Source organism: Lepidochelys kempii, chromosome 9 (genome assembly GCF_965140265.1).
Source record: "Lepidochelys kempii isolate rLepKem1 chromosome 9, rLepKem1.hap2, whole genome shotgun sequence".
Lineage (NCBI taxonomy): Eukaryota > Metazoa > Chordata > Testudines > Cheloniidae > Lepidochelys > Lepidochelys kempii.
The window spans coordinates 76,990,105-77,009,549 of record NC_133264.1 but is presented as its reverse complement, the minus strand read 5'-3'; the positions used below and the strand labels follow the sequence as shown (position 1 = coordinate 77,009,549).

General features: G+C 49.5%; 1 protein-coding gene across 2 annotated transcripts; it reads right to left on the bottom strand.

The window, feature by feature from the left end:
* Nucleotides 1–424: 424 nt before the first annotated feature.
* P2RY4 (pyrimidinergic receptor P2Y4) lies at nucleotides 425–17,572 on the bottom strand. Of its 2 annotated transcripts, none has more exons than XM_073360966.1 (2): nucleotides 17,404–17,572; nucleotides 425–4,357 (listed from the first exon to the last, which is right to left on the bottom strand). In XM_073360966.1, exon 2 carries the CDS (start codon nucleotides 4,339–4,341, stop codon nucleotides 3,241–3,243), a length of 1,101 nt encoding a protein of 366 aa, XP_073217067.1. In that variant the 5' UTR covers nucleotides 4,342–4,357; nucleotides 17,404–17,572; the 3' UTR covers nucleotides 425–3,240. The 2 variants fall into 2 exon arrangements, with proteins under 2 accessions (XP_073217067.1, XP_073217068.1); XM_073360967.1 differs by lacking the exon at nucleotides 17,404–17,572 and adding an exon at nucleotides 8,456–8,512.
* Nucleotides 17,573–19,445: the final 1,873 nt, after the last annotated feature.

The following is a 19,445-nucleotide window of genomic DNA, read 5'->3' as shown; positions in this document are numbered from 1 at the left end:
GGGGCACCCTGGTGAGCTGTTTCCTGGGTGTAGATGACAGCAGCATTGAAAGCAAAGATCACCCATGAGGCCAGGCTGAGTCATGTGAACACAATCCTGGGGGGAGGACAAACAGGTTGCTTTGCAGCTCCCCCCTCAGATTTCCATAGGCAGAGATGGTCCTCCCCCTGTGCATGTCTCCCTTCCTGCCTCAGCTCTGCTCCCCACAGAAGGCAGGCCGGGCTCATGAATTCTGGAATGTGGAATACCTAATTCATTACACCCTAATATGTTAGTATCCTCCAGCATCATGGCTGGAGCACTTCACGCACTCACCTGTATGCTCCCTTGCAGATACTACCCGTATGCCCACACAATTAAACAATAGAGCTATGCAAACATTTCAAAAGTAAACACCACTAAAGGAAACATTCTGAAGAGCTGGTTTACTTAGAGGCACTGTAACAGAAAGTTCTTTACACTCCCAATTTCCTGGCTTCCCTGCAGAAATGCTAATATTAAAAGCAAACCCACATGCCCTAATCAGCAGAGGTGCCAGGTCAGGTCATACTAGGGACTTATTGGGTTGGGGGGAAGCTTTTCACTGGTTTTAGAAATGTTTGTTGGAGTTTAACTAATATCTGGCAGAGAAAAATGGAACATAAAGTGGTGAATCTTTCCTGCCCCTTGATTCTCATCATGAAGTAGGGGAGAAACCAGAATCTAAGGGGCACCTTTCAGAGGCTGAAATGCCGGAACCTGTGTAAACAAGCCCATTCTCAGTTGTGGGAGAGGCACTGAGACATGGTGCGTGGGGGGGGTGGATGGTGCTGGGGTGTGTGAAAGCCATTTCAGGTATGAGCTGGTGGGAAGAATTAGCAAAAAGGAGGGAAAATGCCCCCTTCCTACCACAGGCCTTTCTGCTTGAGGCTCAAACCTTTTTATTTGAATACTTGAGCCCACTAAGTGCAGACCTAAAGGGACTGGGGAAATTTCCCCAGCAGGAGAAATATAGGTGCAAAACATGCTGAGCTTGGAGTCTCCATTCGGTACAATACCAACCTCACAAATCATCTAAGACCTTCTTTAGAGGCCCTGGGAAACCACCTGGGCCTTCCCCTCCGCTACCCTTCCCCTTTACAAGACCTATCAGGAGGTAGCAGGTGTGCCCTCGTTTATTTCCCCACTCTGACTGCAGTGGAAAACTCACTCTGGCCATTTCCAGGAGTCCTGAGGGGTGAAACTGACTCTGAACTCTCCTGAGGCCCTAAGGAAATGTGCCAAGCCACTGAGCCCAGGCAGACGTGTCACTTAGCATTTCTTCCTTTCTCAGCTTTCAGCAATGGACACTTCACAGCTTGGCTGAGCCAAATGGACCTTCAATGAGCCATTTAAAAGATTCTCATGCATGCCAGTTCTCTCCTGTTTATTGATTTCCTGGTGGCAACAGGGAGGGAAACAGTCCTGGGCCTTAGGAAAATTGCTCAGGAAAACATTTTATTCATGGATCAATTAGTTGCTTTCATGGGCTTCATTGCCCTGGGGGCTCTGCCCATCCTCCAGCCACCTGGAGCTAGGAGAGGGGGGAGAAAAGGTGCTGTGGTGCCTTCTCTGTTAGTTATATGGCGAGTCATGCCCTCCCGAACACAAAGGGACAGAGACGTGTAACAGCATCTACAATACACACACGGTTCCATGGCCACTGCTCAGGCTTTAACTCTGTATGCATCACTACCCCGTCACCTGCATCCTGCCAGAGCCAGCCCCAGTCTCTCTTCTACATTGCTAGAACCAGTGCCCTGAAAGTGCTCCCTTGCCAGCCCTGGCTGCCTCTTGGTGTGGTGCCTGCACTGTCAACAGCAGCTCAGCTACTTTTGCTTTTGATCCAGACTCAGTTTCCCCCAGCTTAGAGCAGCAAAAGGGAAGTAAGGCAAATGAGGTGAAGTCAGTGACTGTCAGTAATCCAGGAGATACCCTTCTGCCAGCAGGGAGTTCGCAGCTGGCATGGCAGCCACTGCTCCGAACAAATACTGACTCAGGCCATGACATAGCGTCGTCTGAGCATGATCAAGAAAGATTCCTGACATGACCGACTCCCCCCTACTGCTGAAACTATGGCCAGCAAAAGGTCAGGCCACTGGGCCCAGGAATCCAGGTCAGTTATTTCATCTCCCCTTCTCTGTCTGACCCTCGTGTTGTCCTCAATAGCATATGCTGCACCTCGACTCCTAGCTGCGGGAGCTCCCCTCTATCTCCCCTCCTGCACGCTTTGACCTAGTGTTGAGCCCATTAGGTCACTTAGTTACTGTTTATAATGTGCTAAATATTCTTCTTTATAAGCGTTGTCCCTATTTATTGTCTCTGGGTCACTTTGAAGGAAGCTCTATATGGGTTTTCTGTGCCTGGGAAGACAGGCTCCTTTCTTCTTACCTGGACCCCCATACATAGCATATCATTAGACCCAGCATGCCCTATTCTAAGTCCTCGGCTCCCTAGCACTGTACCGCACACGCTAGGCTGTGATCTTCCCTTGTCAGCAGCCCAGGGCCCCAGGCTACTTGAAACAGCCTACTTGGGCTTCTCCCAAAAGAAGTCAGGAGGCCAGTTTTGTGGCCTGTGGTCAATTGCTGGCTCCTTTTCTATGGTAAAATCCTCTATCTCTTTGCTCTCAGCCTCAGGCACTGCGGCTTCTAGGTTCCTAGGCTTCTGACCAGCGAAGTGTCACCATGTCCCCTCCCTTCCCACTGCTCTGCCCCCACTTGCATCTGAAGCAGGGAATTCGCTACCTGTGAGTCTCTAGTACTCTTCATAAGACAATCCCTCTGGCCTCCCCCATTTCCTTATGGGATGTAGGGGTCTCTTCTCTCTGAACTCCCATTGGCGTTACTCCGGGTGGTCCTCCCAAGCTATGACAAGACAGGGAATATCCCTGGCTCTGAGATAGATGTTCAGTCTGTGTGAGAGGGGTGGAGCATTCTCTGAACATGGGAGTGTAAACCTAGTTCAAAAGCATTCAGAGGTTAAACCTGGTGCCAGAATGATTGTGTCAGAAGCAGACACAGCACAGTGGGGAAATAATTCACAGAGATTAGAAGGAGATGGAGGAGACCTCCATTCTGGAGTGAGACTAATCCAGCAACTCTATTGCCTTCCCTAATGCTGGTCCCACATGCTGGCCTTGATGCATACTGGCTACCCAGGCTCTAGCCCTTTCAATACCCCTCGCTGCTTCCATTGTCGGTCACTTTCACCCCCCTTTTCTCAGGCATCATTTATGGAGTAGCTGGCACCTCGGGAGGTAGAGAAACCGTTTTTCTTGAGTTGTGAGACGAGGGCTAGAGTAGATGTGTTCTCGGCATTGGGCATTTTGATTGCAGCCCGACGCAGCCTTCCCCTGTATTTATCCCCAGCCAGGAAGTACAGGATGGGGTCTATGCAGCTGTTGATGCTGGCCAGAGGCCGTGTGATCTTGTAGGTGAAGTTGACGATGTTGAGGGTCCTGCAGTTGGCTTGGAAGAGCCGGGCAGTATAGTACAATGTCCGTGTGATGTGGAAGGGTAGGAAGCAGATGGCGAAGACTGTGATTACAATGATGATAATCTTGATAGAGCGTTTCTTGTAGAAGGAGATGTTCTGGTTGGAGCTGGATAGGCTGGGTTTCCAAAGCCTCTTTGCCATCAGGCTGTAGCACACAACGATCACCAGAAAGGGGATGCCAAAGAGGAGGGTCATGATTGAGGAGCTGTAGTGCACATAGTGGTCAAACTCTTCGGGCTTGGTGGTGTCGTGGCAAAGGGTGTCATTGCCCCTGGAGCTGGTGGTGACAAAGATCAGGTTGGGTATGAGGCAGATGGTGACAATGAACCACACACCCACACAGATGAGGCGGGCATGCTTGGTCTTCACCCACCCGAGCGACTGAATGGGGTGGCAGATCCCCATGTAGCGGTGCACGCTGATGCAGGTGAGGAAGAGTATGCTACAGTACAGATTGGCATAGAAGAGGAAGCGCACAATCTTGCAGAGTCCCTCCCCAAAGGGCCAGTTGTTGCGGTCAGCATAGTAATAGACCAGGGTGGGGAGGGAAAGCACGTACAGGGTGTCTGAGAGGGCCAGATTGAACATGTAGGTGGTGGTGGCATTCCAGGGCCTCATCTTGCAGATGAACATCCACAAGGCCCAGGAATTGAGCAGCAGCCCCACCACAGAGACAAACCCATAGGACACAGGCAGCAGAATGAACTTAAATTCCTCATTGAAGACGCAATTCTCCTCTCCATCGCTGGTGGTATTTGCTGTCAGCTGGAAAGTGGGTGTTGGAGTCAACAGAGCAACTGGGAATGTCCTCACCAAAGTGGCCATTGCCTGAAGCCAATCTCTGAAAAAGCAACAATAATAAAAACATCCATTAATCACTGACCTCAACCGGTGTCAGATATGAAGAATCTAGGGGGCCAGATCTTCCTCTCCCAGGCATTCCTGCTGCTTAGATGATCATTTGTGGGGTTTTTCCAATGCCTCCCACCTTTGGTCCTTTACCCCTTTCTAAGTCCCCTGAGTGACACAAAGCACGTATGAGACCCTACGAGTATACGTCAGAAGAAAAGCCTGTTTCTCCCGCCCCCCCAAACTCTAGCAGCTACTCAGATAATCCCACTGTTTTCCTAACAATGAGATCTTTGTGAGCCTTAGCAGCCCCACACTCGATGCCAGCACAGCCTCTCAAAAACAGATTTAGACTAATTAGCATGTCCTCAACGATGCTGCAAATCCTAGAGGGGTGATTTACAAAGGAAAGAGTGCAGGGTCACTGGAGAGGAAAGAGTCTTGCCTGGAGACACATTCTGCTCTGGAGAAATCCCTGAAGAGCTGCTAAAGGGGCCTCTTGGAAGAACACTGTCCATCAGCATTGAGAGGGGCCTCAGGTCCCCCCAGATTGGAGGCAGTCCCAGTTTCAGAACACTGATCTCTGAGCCACACAGAGAAGAGTCATTACAAAGTGGAGTCCCATCCCAGTGCAGCTGTGAGCTCAGAATCCAGGTGGGATATGTCCCAGGTTGCACATCAACAGGAGGGGCCCAGGAGTTGTGTGTGTCTGGCAAATGAATCCCCAGGGCAGGGAAAGAGCCATAAAATGGCTCCACTTGCATCTCAGAATATCTACAGCCCAGAGTCCTGATTCTCCCCTGCAGGAGATGAGTAACTTGCATCCAGTAGCTTCATCCCATGCGGGAGTCGGGCCTCAGAAGGTTCTGAGCACCTCAGCAGCCCCCAGAATCTCCCTAAAGATTTTGAAATTAGCTCATTTCCCTGCCTGGCATTTTCAGAAAGGCAGCAGCCCGTCACCCAAGGCACCAGCTGCAATGAGGGACCACAGGCAGAAATCAGGAGGAGGCAACTGACAAAACTCACCAAAAGCTCCCAGTGTCACAGAAGACAAAAATGCAGCTGACTGAAGCAAAGCAGCTGCCCCAGGCAGGCACTGGATGACGTGGGCACACTTGCTTTATCACCATGCCCCAGTGCCCGTTCCACTATGAAGCCAACACTTGTGTAGCACCATTAACAAAAGGCCAAAGTCACATCAAGGGCAAGGACAAAAGGCATAAACTGGTGAATGGTGTGCTCAGTGACAGGGTCCCCTCCAAGAATAAAGGGTATCTACAGTATTTGGCCTCTCAAACCCAGAGCAGGAATTCAGGGTAAGCGGTGCCCAGCAGGCCCCAGTGCTCTCAGGATTGCCACTCAGTCTGCACCACATCCCATCACCAACCCTGAATCTACAGACACCGGCTGGTAATCCCCCTCACAGTGGATTGTCCTGCTAGCAGCAACCTGAAGAAACCGGCTCTGAAGCTCTGTTGTGAGGGGCAAGCTTCCTGATAGAATGTGGGGATGGAGAAGGTATATACTTTGGCTGTAAAGGGCACTAACTTAGATCTGTCTGTTGCACCAGTGTCTGGTTGGCTGGTCATTCCCACCACCATTTCCAGCATCAGAGGATTAAATGGATTAAAAAATGGTTACATGATAATCTCACAAAATAGCTGTAAACAGGGAATAGTCATCCAACATGGGTGTTCCTAGCAGGGGCCAGCAGAGCTCTGTTCTTGGCCCTAATGCTCTTAAATAGCTTAATCAATAATCCGGAAGAAAAGCTAAAACTACTACGGGTAAAATTTCAGACAACACAAAAATTGGTAAAAAACGATGGGGACAGACCAGTTGTACAGGCTAACCTGGATCGCTTGGTAAGGTGCGATCATTTGCATAATATGCATTTTAATACAGCCAGTTGCAAGTCATACTAGCATCAAAGAATGTAGGTCACATTAAATGATGGGACACAGTATTCTAGAATGCAGTGACACTGACAAGGACTGAAGGGTCATAGTAGGTACCCCATTTAACATGAGCTCCCAGTGCAATGCTGTAACAAAGAGGGCAAATATGACTATAGACTTATACACAAGGGCATACAAGTAGGAGTAGGGAGCTGGTATTACCTCTGTACAGGGCAGTTGTGAGACCACTACTGCAATAGTGTGTTCAGTTCTGCTGTCCACTTTTAAAAAGGAATGTTGAAAAATGGTAATGACTGGAGGTCTGGAAAACATGCCTTACAGTGAAAGCATTAAGAAGCTCAATCTATCAAGTTAACCAAAAGAAGGTTGAGAGGTGACTTGATCGCAGCCTATTACAGAGGTGAGCAAACTTTTTGGCCTGAGGGCCACATCTGGGTATGGAAATTGTATGGCAGGCCATCAATGCTCATGAAATTGGGGGTTAGTGTGTGGGAGGGGGTGAGGGCTCCGGCAGGGGGGTGCAGGCTCTGGGGTGGGGCCAGAAAATGAGGAGTTCAGGGTGTGGGAGGGGGCTCTGTGCTGGTGCAGGGGGGAGGGGGAGGGCTCTGGTTGAGGGTGCAGGCTCTGGGGTGGGACTGGGAATGAGGGGTTTAGGGTGCAGGAGGGTGCTCTGGGATGGGTTCGGAGGGCGAGAGTGGGATCAGGGCTGGGGCAGGAGCTTGGGACATGGGAGGAGGTCAGGGGTGCAGGCTTGAGGCGGCGCTTGCCTCAAGCAGCTCCCAAAAGCAGCGGCATGTCCCCCCGCCAGCTCCTATGCTCTGCGCGCTGCCCCATTTGCAGGTGCCACCACTGCAGCTCCCATTGGCTGTGGTTCCCACTCCCGGCTGCCCCTACACCTAGGAGCCGGAGCCGGAGCCGGAGGGGAGATGTGCCACTGGTTCCAGAAGCCTCACAGAAAGCCCCTGACCCCGCTCCCCAGCTGAAGCCCCAGAGTGGGGCAAGCCTACGGCCCTGCTCCCCAGTGGGACCTCGAGGGCCAGATTAAAAGGCCTGATGGCCCGGAAGCGGCCTGGGGGCCATAGTTTGCCCACCCTGGTCTATTTGTATCTACATGGGGGAAAGATTTCTGATAGCAGCTCTTTAATCTAGCAGAAAAAGGCATAATGCAATCCAAAGGTTGGAAGGTGAAGCTAGACACAGTCAAATTAGAAATAAGGTGCGTATTTTTTACAATGAGGTTAATTAACCACCGGAACACCATCCTTATGGTTGTGGTCGATTCTCCATCACTTGAAGTCTTTAAATCAAGACTGGATCATTTTCTAACAGACATGCTATAGTTATGTGCTTGATACAGAGTTTATTGGGTGCTGTTCTCTGGCCTGTGTTATACTGGGGGGGGGTCAGACTAGATGGTTTTAATAGTACTTTCTGGGCTTAAAATCCATGACTCAATGAAATTGCTACATTCTTCTCATCAAGGGCAGGATGCCCAGAGAAGCTGCATGTGGCTCACAACTGTACACATGTTCAGAAGAAGACAAGGTGATAGTGCATGGTAGTGAGGATGCTGGTTTACAATGGTGCAGGGCAGAAGCCGGCAGACCTCTGTTTATTGTGTTATATCAACCTCCCGTCCTGTTTGTCTCTTTCATCTACCTGTTGTATCCTAGACATGTAGATTGTGAGCTCTCTGTGGCAAGGACTATCTTCCTCATTACTTGACTGTATAGTGCCTAGTACAACAGGGCCCTGATCCTTGACTGTGGTTCCTGGACCTACGGTAATAATAATCCTGCAGGTGGACTGGGATGCAGGTGAGACTGAGGTGCAAAGGGAGCATACAAGGCTGCTGTGTAGGATTTCCACCTGCAGGACATCCAACACTAGTGTCAATCATATCCCTTGATTGCAGTATTTACTTGTGTTCCAGATGGAACTGGATCTTCAAGCCCAAACTAAACACTCTCTGCAATTTCCCTCCAGCTACCAAAGGTGCAGATTGCTGCACAGGTTTATTACAGAGCTAAATTATATTAGTCCGTATCCTTGGAGAGCAAACGCCTTGAGTTCAGAGGGCAGGCAGGCCCTATCAAATATTAACAAATGGAGCTCAGCCAGTTCCACTGTAAACAGATGAGAAAAATCGGAAAGTAGGAAAGTCTAGCAACCTTCACCAAAGCTGCTGTTACCAGATGCAGGACACTTCTGCAAGCTGTGACGTGGCTTTCCTGTGAGGAATGCTGCAGGATTGTAGCATTGCCTTTGGTTATAATGACTTCCTTAAGAAACAACCATGGGAAATCCAGACACTACAGGAAATGTTGCTGGGGATTTAGGAGCTGGCCCTTGTCCCTCTGAGTCAGTGCTAAATCAATGCCCCACTGTGATGCCAGGTGACTGTGCTGTGGGAGGCATGATATTCCAGAGGAGATGAAATGCTGAACCTCCTGACCACCTGTGATACTTTTCACAAGAATGTCAGGTTCTCAGCCCCCTAAGCTGACTAGTTTATGTAACCTTATGCCTCCCTAAAATTCCTCTGCAGTTTCTATTGGATCCAGGATTCTTTTTTCTCCACTCTCCTAGAGCGCCGTAGAATATTGACGTTAATCGGCAATCAATGTGATGTGCATGATATAAATGCCCAGTGATCGATCAGATATCTGCAGGTTCATAAATCAACAGTGCTCTATTGAAGTCAATAGAAATATGCCAGTTTACACCAGTTGAGAATCTGGCCATGGAAACAGCTGCCATGTCCCACTCCAGGGCTCTGTCCATCAATTTCTTTTTGAATATGCACAAGGTAGAGGCTTCCTGTGAGTGTTTACTGGCTAGAAGATCCCTCTGGGTCAGGTGAAGTTTGATTTATTTTGAAGTGGTGCCTACTTCAACCAGGCATTTGGTCTGGCCAGTGTGTCCCTGGGAAGCATTAAACACTTTCTCTCCTAACTGAAGGAGAGTGTAGATCTGACTTGCTGCCCAGACAGAAGCTGCTCTATTGAACAGTCCTATACAGAAAGAAAGGAAGAATAAAATGGAGTGAATGGAACGGTAGGGACAAGCCTGTGTCCACTCAGCTGCTAAGGAGTGGTTGGAGTTTTCTTTCTAGTAGTCCCCAAGGGGAAACCATGGGATTCTCCCAGGTAGTCTCTGGACTCACACATGCAGCCAGACATATGTTGAAGCCTATCTTCGGTCTAGGTCTGGATATTGGAGATGTCACCATCATACACTTCCTCATCTGATCACACCTCATCTAGGCAGAGACCAGAGCCATTCCACAATGGTAAAGTTGGTCCACTGCTGAAGACTGGTGAACTCCCTAGGTTTTCAACTCGCCCTAGGAGAAAAGCCATGCTAACGCAAGGCCAAAGCACCAATGAGTTAGTACAGTTAAATCACATGTTGTCCACTACCATTGGCACCCAACCCATCCAATTACTCCACCCCCCCACTGACCAAGAAGACACCAGGGTTGAGAGATGAACGACAGCACTTGAGGTACACAGGCAGAAAGTTCAAACCCCAGAGATGCAAAAAACTTTCTGAATCCCTCAGCCAGCAGCACAAACAACACTTCCAGGACTAGGCCACTGCAGTAACAGAGTTAAAATGAGCCTTCTACTCATCAACAATAAATGCAGCAGAATCAGGGCCATCAGAGCTATTCCATACAGTGAACCAGCTAATCAACCCCAACTGCGTAGCTCAGACTCCAGAGCCAAGCATCGACCATAGTGAAGAGCTGTCAGCACACTTCACTGATAAGATCAGCCAAATACCTATGGAGCTAACTGGGACAGAAAATTCCTCCCCAATATGATTTGTATTACCTGCCCCATGGCCCATGACTGAGTCTGGCACAATCACACAAGTCAAAGCTCAAAAAGCTCTGAAACATATTAGAGCCACAACCTGTGAAACAGATCCGTGCCGCTTTTGCTGGTACAAGCCAAAGAATAACAAGTCTGTCTACTCCTAATGGAAACAGTCAGTGCCCCCTCAGAGATGCACACCTACCAAACTCCTTGGAAAATGGAGTAGTTCACCCAGTCATCAACTATAGCCAACACTTGACCCTGAAGATCTCTCCAGCTACCATCCGGTCTTCAACCTTCCATACCTGGGCAAAATAATGGAGATAATAGTTCCAACATATGACATCAGCCAACCCGTTGGATATCTCAGAATCAGGGTTCAGCTCAAGGCACAGCACAAGCTTAGTAACACTAGTAGTAACTAGTAACACTAAAAGACAATCGTCTCATGGCCAAGGACATAGGTCAGATCTCCATACTCACTGTGCTGGACCTCTCTGAAGCCTTGGATACAGTGGACCACAAGGCGCTACTAACACACCTATGTGACATAACTGGAGTAGTCAGTTCAGCATTACAGTAAGTCCAGTCATTCCTCTCCGGCAGACCCAGAGTGGTGATGGGTAGTGGCTCCTCCTCTCCAAAGGCCTCACTTGGTGGGACCTGTTGGATCCACACTATCCCTGCTTCTCTTCACTACTTACATGAGACCACTGGGAGAGAGAGACAGACCTCATGGGTTCAGCTGCCAACAGTATGCCAAGGACACAACTGTTTATCTCATCCTCAATTGATGCAACCACTGCCACTACTAAAGTGTCAGAATGCCTACAAGAAATAAGCTCTTGGATGACGAGCAGCTGATTCAAGCTAAACCTGAGCAAAACCAAAAGGATGCTAGTTGGAAACAGGAAACACTTTGAAGAGCTGGCCAAGATGTTGTCTCCACCTTTCATTGAAGGCATGCAGCCCCGTTGGTCAGAGTGGTACAAAACCTCAGGGTCTTGTTTGATTCCTTGCTAAGCTTGGATAAACAGGCAGTATCAGTTTCCAAAAATGCCTTATTTCACCTTCAGATGGTTAGGAAACTTAGGCCATTCCCCCCGGACAAGGACCTGTCCATATTAATCGATGCATTTGTCACCTCCAGACTGGGTTACAGTAGATCATTGTATCTGAAACTGAATGTCAAGATGATGCACAGGCTCCAACTGATACAGAATGTGGATGCCCACTTTCTCCATGGCATAGGCTGCCATGAGCACATCAGGCCTGTGCTCAAGTCCCTCCACCTGCTCCAAGACCAGTTTAAGGTCTTGGTCCTAATTTTCAAAGAAATTAATGGATCGGCTACATCGGGAACCGAATTTTGAACAGTGAATCATCATGAAAGCTGGTCTCCTCTGGGGCAATAAAAATCTCAAAGCCCTGGGCGAAGCTCATGGGGGCTGGGGACAATGCATGGAACAGTCTTCCAGAAGTGATCAAGCAAATCCAGAGCCTAATATCTTGAGGAACCACTGCAAGGTCTTCCTCTTTGAGAAAGCCTTTCCACTCTACGTGGCGCTCACAATATGAACACACCCATCTATTCTCAAACCCTTACCCACTACTATCACCCCCCAAAAAACAACCCCACACTCTATCCTAAAGAGTTTTGATTCTGAAAAGGGAGGAATGTGAGAGACTTTTTGAAGTCCACTAAGGACTTTGCTATTGTTGTTCACAGAATTATAGAATATCAGGGTTGGAAGGGACCTTAGGAGGTCATCTAGTCCAACCCCCTGCTCAAAGCAAGGACCATTCCCCAACTAAATCATCCCAGCCAGGGCTTTGTCAAGCCTGACCTTAAAAACCTCTAAGGAAGAATTTTATTGTTGATTGTATGTGGATGCCACTATAGAAATAGTGATAAATAGTAGATACATAGGAACTACTCACTATTCCTTTAGCCCTGGAGGCTGCAGAGAGCCTGAGATGGGAGAAGCCACTGTCAGATTCTGAACCGACACATCTTTCTGTGCCAGGGTCTCTCCTTAGTGGACATAACCTGGCAGTAAAGTGTCATGACAGCTGGGAGATAGGGAACATTCCACAGCTCCTTATCTCAGAAGATGGAATGATTAACCAATGGAAACCCTGTAAACTCTGCAATTCACCATTGACAGCAACATTATCTCACTGGTGACAGTGCCTTAAGGTGTTTAGGATTCCACAGAGTGAGGAAGTGGATGTGTCCTCTTTACAAAACTGCACAGGAAACTCCCCAACTCTGCACAATGAGCCCAGTTTCAGGACTGAAGGAATGAGTCACTGAGAATACCAGGCATGAAATTGCACTGGGTGGTTTGTGGAATCTGCCATATAGAGTAGAATAACACAAAGCTCCCCTGGGGTGATAGAGCTCAGCAAACCTAAGTTCAGGGCAAAGTGTATTTGGTGATGGGACCTCAGCTGTGGAACACATCTTCTATGAGTGGCTCAGACTGAGCCTGTTCAGATCTCTGGGCAAAAACCATCTCTTCACTGAGGTCTCCCTCAGGAATGGCATCTCTCTAAGAGAAGAACATTTCCAGGAATGGGGAGAGGCAAAGAGCTGCATCATGCAAATGTTAGTTGTTTGACATTTGAATGCTGTGGTGACGGGCCTTATGAATACCGGAGATAGATGCCATCTGCTGAAGGGGATGGAGCAGGGCCAGAGCTGAGAGGAAGGTAGGGAAGACATATTTGGAATCCCTCTGCTCTGGAGCAAGTTCCTCCTTCAAAAAGTGTTACCAATAATGGCAGAACAAGGCTCCCAAAAGCTCATCTTCTCCTCATGGGGCAGAAGGGAGTGAGACAGTGACACCCAATAGGACACATGCCTGCTGCCAGCTCACAGAGAGGGATCCCGGCTTCTCTCCGTGCCCTGCCCAGGTCATCATCAAGGGACACTCCCCTGCCTCCCCACCTCCCTGCTGATGTCCTTCCCTCAGCCCTGCCCCTCCCAGCAATCACTCCTATCAGGTTTGTGCTATCCTGGGGCCAGAGCTCTATATTTTCTCTCACTGTTGACACTGGCTGTGAAACTGACTGGGGAAGTGAGAAGATGCACCCTCCAGGATGCAGGATGCAGGAAAATGTTCTCAGGCCAGAGGCAGCTCAGAGCAGCTCAGAGCAAGAACAGGATTCTGCACCCAGCCGAGGGGACCCTCAGTAGTCATTGTCCAGGATCCCTCCCAGTCCCAACTGGTCAGTCTAAAGTGCTCCCAATTTCAGGTGTCCTTGATAGGGCACTGAGGATTCATAGGTTATAAAGCCAGAATGGACTATTATGATCATCTAGTCTGCCTTCCTGCATAACACAGGCTATAGAACTGCCCTGAATTAATTCCTGTTTGAACTAGAACAAATCTTTTAGAAAAAATCCTATCTTGATTTATAAATGTCCACTGATGGAAAATCCACCACAACCCTGGGTAAATAGTTCCAATGCTCAATTACCTTCACTGTTAACAAACTGCATCCTATTTCTAGTCTGAATTTCTCTCGCTTCAACTTCCAGCCCTTGGATCTTGTTGCACCTTTGTCTGCTAGATTGAAGAGCCCTCTATTATCAAACTCCTGTCCCCATGTATTCAGAGATATTGGAGCCAAGTCAGTCCCAGGATATTAGAGAAACAAGGTCCGTGAGGTAATGTCTTTTACTGGACTAATTTCTGTTGGTGAGAGAGACAAGTTATTGAGCTTACATAGAACTCTTCTTGAGGGCTCCTGAAGAAGACCTCTGTGTCAGCTCAAAAACTTGTCTCTCTTACCAACAGAAGTTGGCCTAATAAAAGATATTATCTTTCCCCATGTAGGTACTTATAGACTGCTCAAGTCACCCCTGAACCTTCTGTTTGTTGAGCTAAACAGCTTGAGCACTGGGAGTCTGTTATAATCATTCCCATGGCTGAACCTTCTCCAGTTTATTAACATCCTTCTTGAACTGAGCACACCAGAACTGAACTCAGTATTCCAGCGGTGGTGCCACACACAGAGGTGATAATAACACCCCTACTTCTCCTTGAGGTTTCTCTTTATGCATTCAGTGATCACATTAGCTCTATTGACCATGGTGTCACACTTGGAGCTTATGTTCAGTTGATTATCCACCAGTACCCCAAGTCCTTTTCAGAGTCACTGCTACCCAAGATAGCATCTCCCATCCTGTAAGTATGACCTGCATGCTTTTTTCCTAGATGTAGGACTTTACATGTATAAAACCATATTGTTTGCTTGCACCCTGCTTATCAAGTGATCCAGATGACCTGCCCTGTTCATTATGTTTTCAGTCAGTTCATTGATAAAAATAGTAAATAGCATAGGGCCAAGAACTGATCCTTGCAGGACCCACTAGAAACACACCCATGCACTCATGATTCCTCATTTACAATTACATTTTAAGACCTGTCAGTTAACCAGTTTTTAATGTGTTTAATATGTGCCTTGTTGATTTTGTGCGATACCATTTCAAATGCCTTACTGAAATGTGTCTGTTACCTCACCGCTATTACGTTTATCAATCAAACTTGTAACCTCATCCAAAAAAAAAAAAAATCAAACACCAGGGGGTGAGGGGGGAAGGGTTCAGGTCCCATACACTGCACAGAATGTGATCCCCAGAAACTTCTTCACTGTGGCTTACTGCATCTGAATGTGTCAGTGCTCCTGGCCCTGACACATGAGGAATGCCTACACTGGAGCTGGAGGTGTAATTTCCAGCTCAGGGAGACATACCCACTCTAGCTTTGATCAAGATAGCACCCTAAAAATAGCAATGTAGCTATGGCTACATAGACAGCAGGATGATAGCCAATGGAAGGTGCAGCATTGCCAGGTTCTGGAAGGAGATGGGCCCCATCTGCCTAGGAGAAGGGCAGAGCCTATAGAGGTGGAGGGGATGTAAGGGGTAGAACAGTGATGACCACCCAAAAAGATGTATGATCAGTGTCAGACAATGCAGCATGGACTCCCTCTCATAAGCAGCTCCTTTGTTCCCACCTATGGTTCTAGCCCACATGCAATGTGGGCAGCACTGAGATGCTGTTCGTGAAGCACCAGCCCCTGCAACGGCCATGCATGCAAATCTACAGTGACCAAGAAACAGTGAGCGCCACAGCTGGTGGGGGCACTAGGGGATCTCCCACTGCCCACACCAAATGCTTCCTGCTGCCAAGTTTTAAATCAAGACTGAATGTTTCTCTTAAAGATCTGCTCTGGGAATTATTTTGGGGATGTTCTGTGTCTTGCGCAATACAGGAGGTCAGACTAGATGATCACAGTGGACTCTTTTGGCCTTGGAGTCTATGAAACTCCCTTCACCTGCTCTCACTGCTGGAAAAGGATACTGAACCATGTGACTTTATTCCAGGTGCCTCCTAGTTTGTATATTTACCCAGGCCATTTAAAAGTGTCAATAAAATGAATGAGACTGTCAGTAAAGAGCCCAGATTTTTCTTTAGCAGCTCAAAGCTCCTGTCTCCTTCCTTTCAGGAGCAAATGATACTCTGTTCTATCTGTGTGACGCACCCTTTCTTGGCAGGAAATTGCAAGGGTGTGTGTCCTAAGCCATCACTCAGAGGGCTGAAGTGCAGATTGCACTGCATACAGGGATGGGCATTTGGGGGCTGCTGACAGACAGACAAGCATCTCAGTGATTTAGCAGCTGAGGCACAAACCCAGTCGGCGTCATCCTGTGACCTGGGTAAGGAGGGGTGCACCTTCATCCTCTTCCACACTCCTCTAGGAAATTGCAAAACATGAGAGGAAGTAATGTAAAACTTCCTGTGTAAGGCCCCTTGTCTATAATCACTATGCCACAGTTTTGTCACAAGGGGAGCATGACCCAATTTCTCTCTTTGAGCCTTCCCTTCACAGCAGCAGCAAGAACAGGCACAGTGGGGCCAGGTCCCCAAGGACCATTCCCTGAAGCTAAAGACACAGCCCAACACCTCAACACTGCCACACACGTCACAAGCAGCCTGCTCCTCCCCACAGGGACCCAGTTTCTCAGCCAGGCCAGATGGGAGGTGAGGGCACTTCCCTTTTCTCTGTCAGCAGAAAGATGCCAAGAGCCAGTGTTCCCACCCAACAGACCCTCATGCAATGGGATGCATGGGGACTGTGCCCTTCACACTCCTTTGGGGAGTCAGGAGGTAACCTGTGTAGTCTTTCAAAGCTAGTGGAGATCAGTGCAAGGAGCAAGTCAACCTTACCCCACATTGGCCATGTGGGGTGAGGAAGAAGGTGAGGAGGTGGCCATGTTGAGTTGAGGAGTGGGAGGCCATGTTAGAAGAGGCAAAGAAGGCAGCCATGTTGTGGTGAGGAGGAAGAGGTGGTGATGGAGGGAGCAAGGAGGGAGCCACACTGGGACATGAGCTGGGGCTCTGCCTGGTGACACCACACGTTGCTTTCGGTGAGTCAGTCAGCTGTTTCTATTTAACACCCACAAAACCCAGACCCCATCCCTAGAGAAGCTTGGGGCCAGCTCCCCTTCAGGGGCAGTAATAGTATCAGTGTGGCTTGCCTGCTGAGGTTAGGCCACACCCTGCATGCCTGGACGTGGGCCAATAAGGCTGGGAGGGCATAGCTCAAGACCCCATGCTGGGGATGGTTCGATTACCAGTGTTTGGACTGTGGTGGTGCCAGAGGCCCTCATCAGGGATCAAGGCCTCGCTGTGTTAGGTGCTGTGAACACAGATAACCTCAAAGAGCTTACAGTCTGTGTCTGAGCACTTGTTGTGTGGGCCTTGGAGTGAAATTTGTTCCCCCTCAAAGTAGTTGTCTCCCTGGTCCTGGCCCCTGCCCCTTTGATTTCCACAGGTGATTTTGTTTTGCTGGTTCTGGAGTGAACCCCACTCTCCAGGGCAGGACCCTCCCCCACTTAGGGTTTATTTGCCTTTCTGAGCCTCTGGCATTCATAGGGGTTAGTTTTGTGGCAGGGAGACAATTCATCCCACACCCCAAACGCCACAGATTGGCATAGGGCTCCAGTACAGTTAGAGGATCTGGGTTTTCTCTCTCCTCCTCCTTCATGCAGGTTAGGGTGACCAGACAGCAAGTGTCAAAAATCGGGATGCGGGTAGGAGGTAATAGGAGCCTATATAAGAAAAGACCAAAATATCGGGACTGTCCCTATAAAATTGGGACATCTGGTCACCCTAGTGTAGGTTCTTGCAGCACCTCTCTGTGGCCCTTTGGGTCAGCCTGGCCATGTTGCCACAGCTCCCTGCAGGAACTCCACAGTCTCCCCACATGCCCAGCCTCACCTGCTCTCTTTGGTTTCAGAGTCAGTTCCTCAGGTGATGTGTGTCCCTGTGTGGGCTGGGCTCCAGCTTGATCCCATCCCTGGTCAGCCGGTGCTGCCGTTTCTCCTGGTCACCGTACAGCTCTTGCTTTCCCTGGGCACTTGCAGAGTTTCTGGCTTGCTCTCTGAGCATCATGCGAAGGAGAGGGAGGGCCTGGAGTGGGGAGAGGCGGGGTCAGAAGCCAGAGGCTGTCAGTGCCAACTCCCTCCTTCCATTCAGCTCACCAGCTCAATGTGCACTTCTGAGAACACCCCAGCTTCAAGCCTGCCCATCCAGGGGGCACAGTCCCAGCCAGAATCCCTGATCTGCAGCCTCATCGCTCCCTGCTTATTCATTCCCTTTGCCCTTCCTCTGCCGCATTTCAGACACTCTCTTCACTGCCTCTTGGATTGCCCAAAAAACTTTCCAGTCCTTTGTAGATTCACCACACTGACACTCCCACTGACTAGACTAGAGGGGGGATATAGGAGCTGGGAAGCTGCAGTGGGAATGGGTGCCCTGACTCAGCTGCCTGCTTGAAAAGAAATTGCACTGCAATGGAGGGCAGTGAGAAACTTGCCTGGGCGTGGGGACGGTGTGGAAGTCACTGGCATTCTGATCACCCATCACAGGTAGGTGATCACCACCACCACCCCTCCTGTCAGCTTCCCTGTCTCCCTTTGCCAGCACTGCCTTCTCCCAGCCCCAGAAGGGGACCCGCTGGATTCCTGCTGAGGTGCGACAGGACCAAAGGCTCCTGGTTCAGGAGAAGACTCAGAACCCCTTGCTTTGCTGCTCTTTGTTGTGATGTCCTTTGAAGATTGGTTTTACTAATGATGCTCTGCATTGACCCGCTCTCTTGACACCTGCTGTCCAAAGGTACAGCCTGCATTTGTGCTGAGCCCTAGCATTCCCTTGTCTGGCATTTGGGCCCCAATCCTCCATGCCCTCTCTGCAGCCTCCTGTCCCCTGCCCCTCCCTGCTATCTTGCCTGTGGTATCTGGCCTGGCCATCCCATCACCAGAAACCTGGTCATCAAAAAACAAATAGTGCATCATTTTGGAAAACTGAACTGAACTATAAGAGATTCCCATTTGTGGGACTAAGGTGCCAGTTGCTTTTCAGCCTCTGCCCCATGCCACATTCCTACCCAGTGCTGTACCATACTCCTTGCCTGTGTCACACCCGTTACTCAGCACCACTGCCAGCCCTATGCTGAGTCCTACCCTACACCACTCCATTTGGCCAGATACCTTGGAGCCATACTGCCAGTAAGGACAGCCTGGAGTGTTGTTTGTCTCTAGCATTAGCTAGAGTTGCCCATCTGCAGCAGAACTGAGAGGCAGGTGAGAAACGGGTAGATGCAAGATGTGGGTAACACGGCTGACTTGGAGCAGCAGGTGACACATGGTGGTGCCCCCTACAGGCTGCAGCCTTCCAGGGTACTGGGCACCTCACAATGCCACCAGCTTCTGTCTCTGAGCCAGTGAAGGTTGGACAGAAGTGGAGCTGACAGGCAGGCCATGTCAGTCTCCCTCCTGTGGCACATTCTGCACAGGAGACATTTCCCCAGCCTGTGAGCACCAGGGTGCAGGGCTTGATACGGGGGGCAGTGGGGAATTTGATGCAGCGTGCATCACTGGAACCATGTCACTAGGTTCCATAAGGACCAGGAAAGTGCAGGAGCTGGGCAGGGCACAAAGGGCCAAGCCAGCATTTCCCCACCATTTTTTGTACTGGCTGTGTCAGTATATAGGAGCTGTAAAGCTGCCATAAGTGCCCTCTGAGCAACCCCTGCTGTACAGAGCACTCAGAGTCAGGAGAGCCGGTGCTAACTCAGCCCCAAGCACCCCCAGTGGTCCATGTGGCAGAGCAGCAGGGGTTGTGGCTGCTGCATTCCCACACTGGTATTCACAGCTGGCAGAAAAGCCCACAAGCCATTGACAGCTAGGTACAAGTTAGGGCAGCCCCTCAGGAACTGTTCTAACCTGGGCTGGCGGCTGCCTCAGCTCCCTGCACCTTAC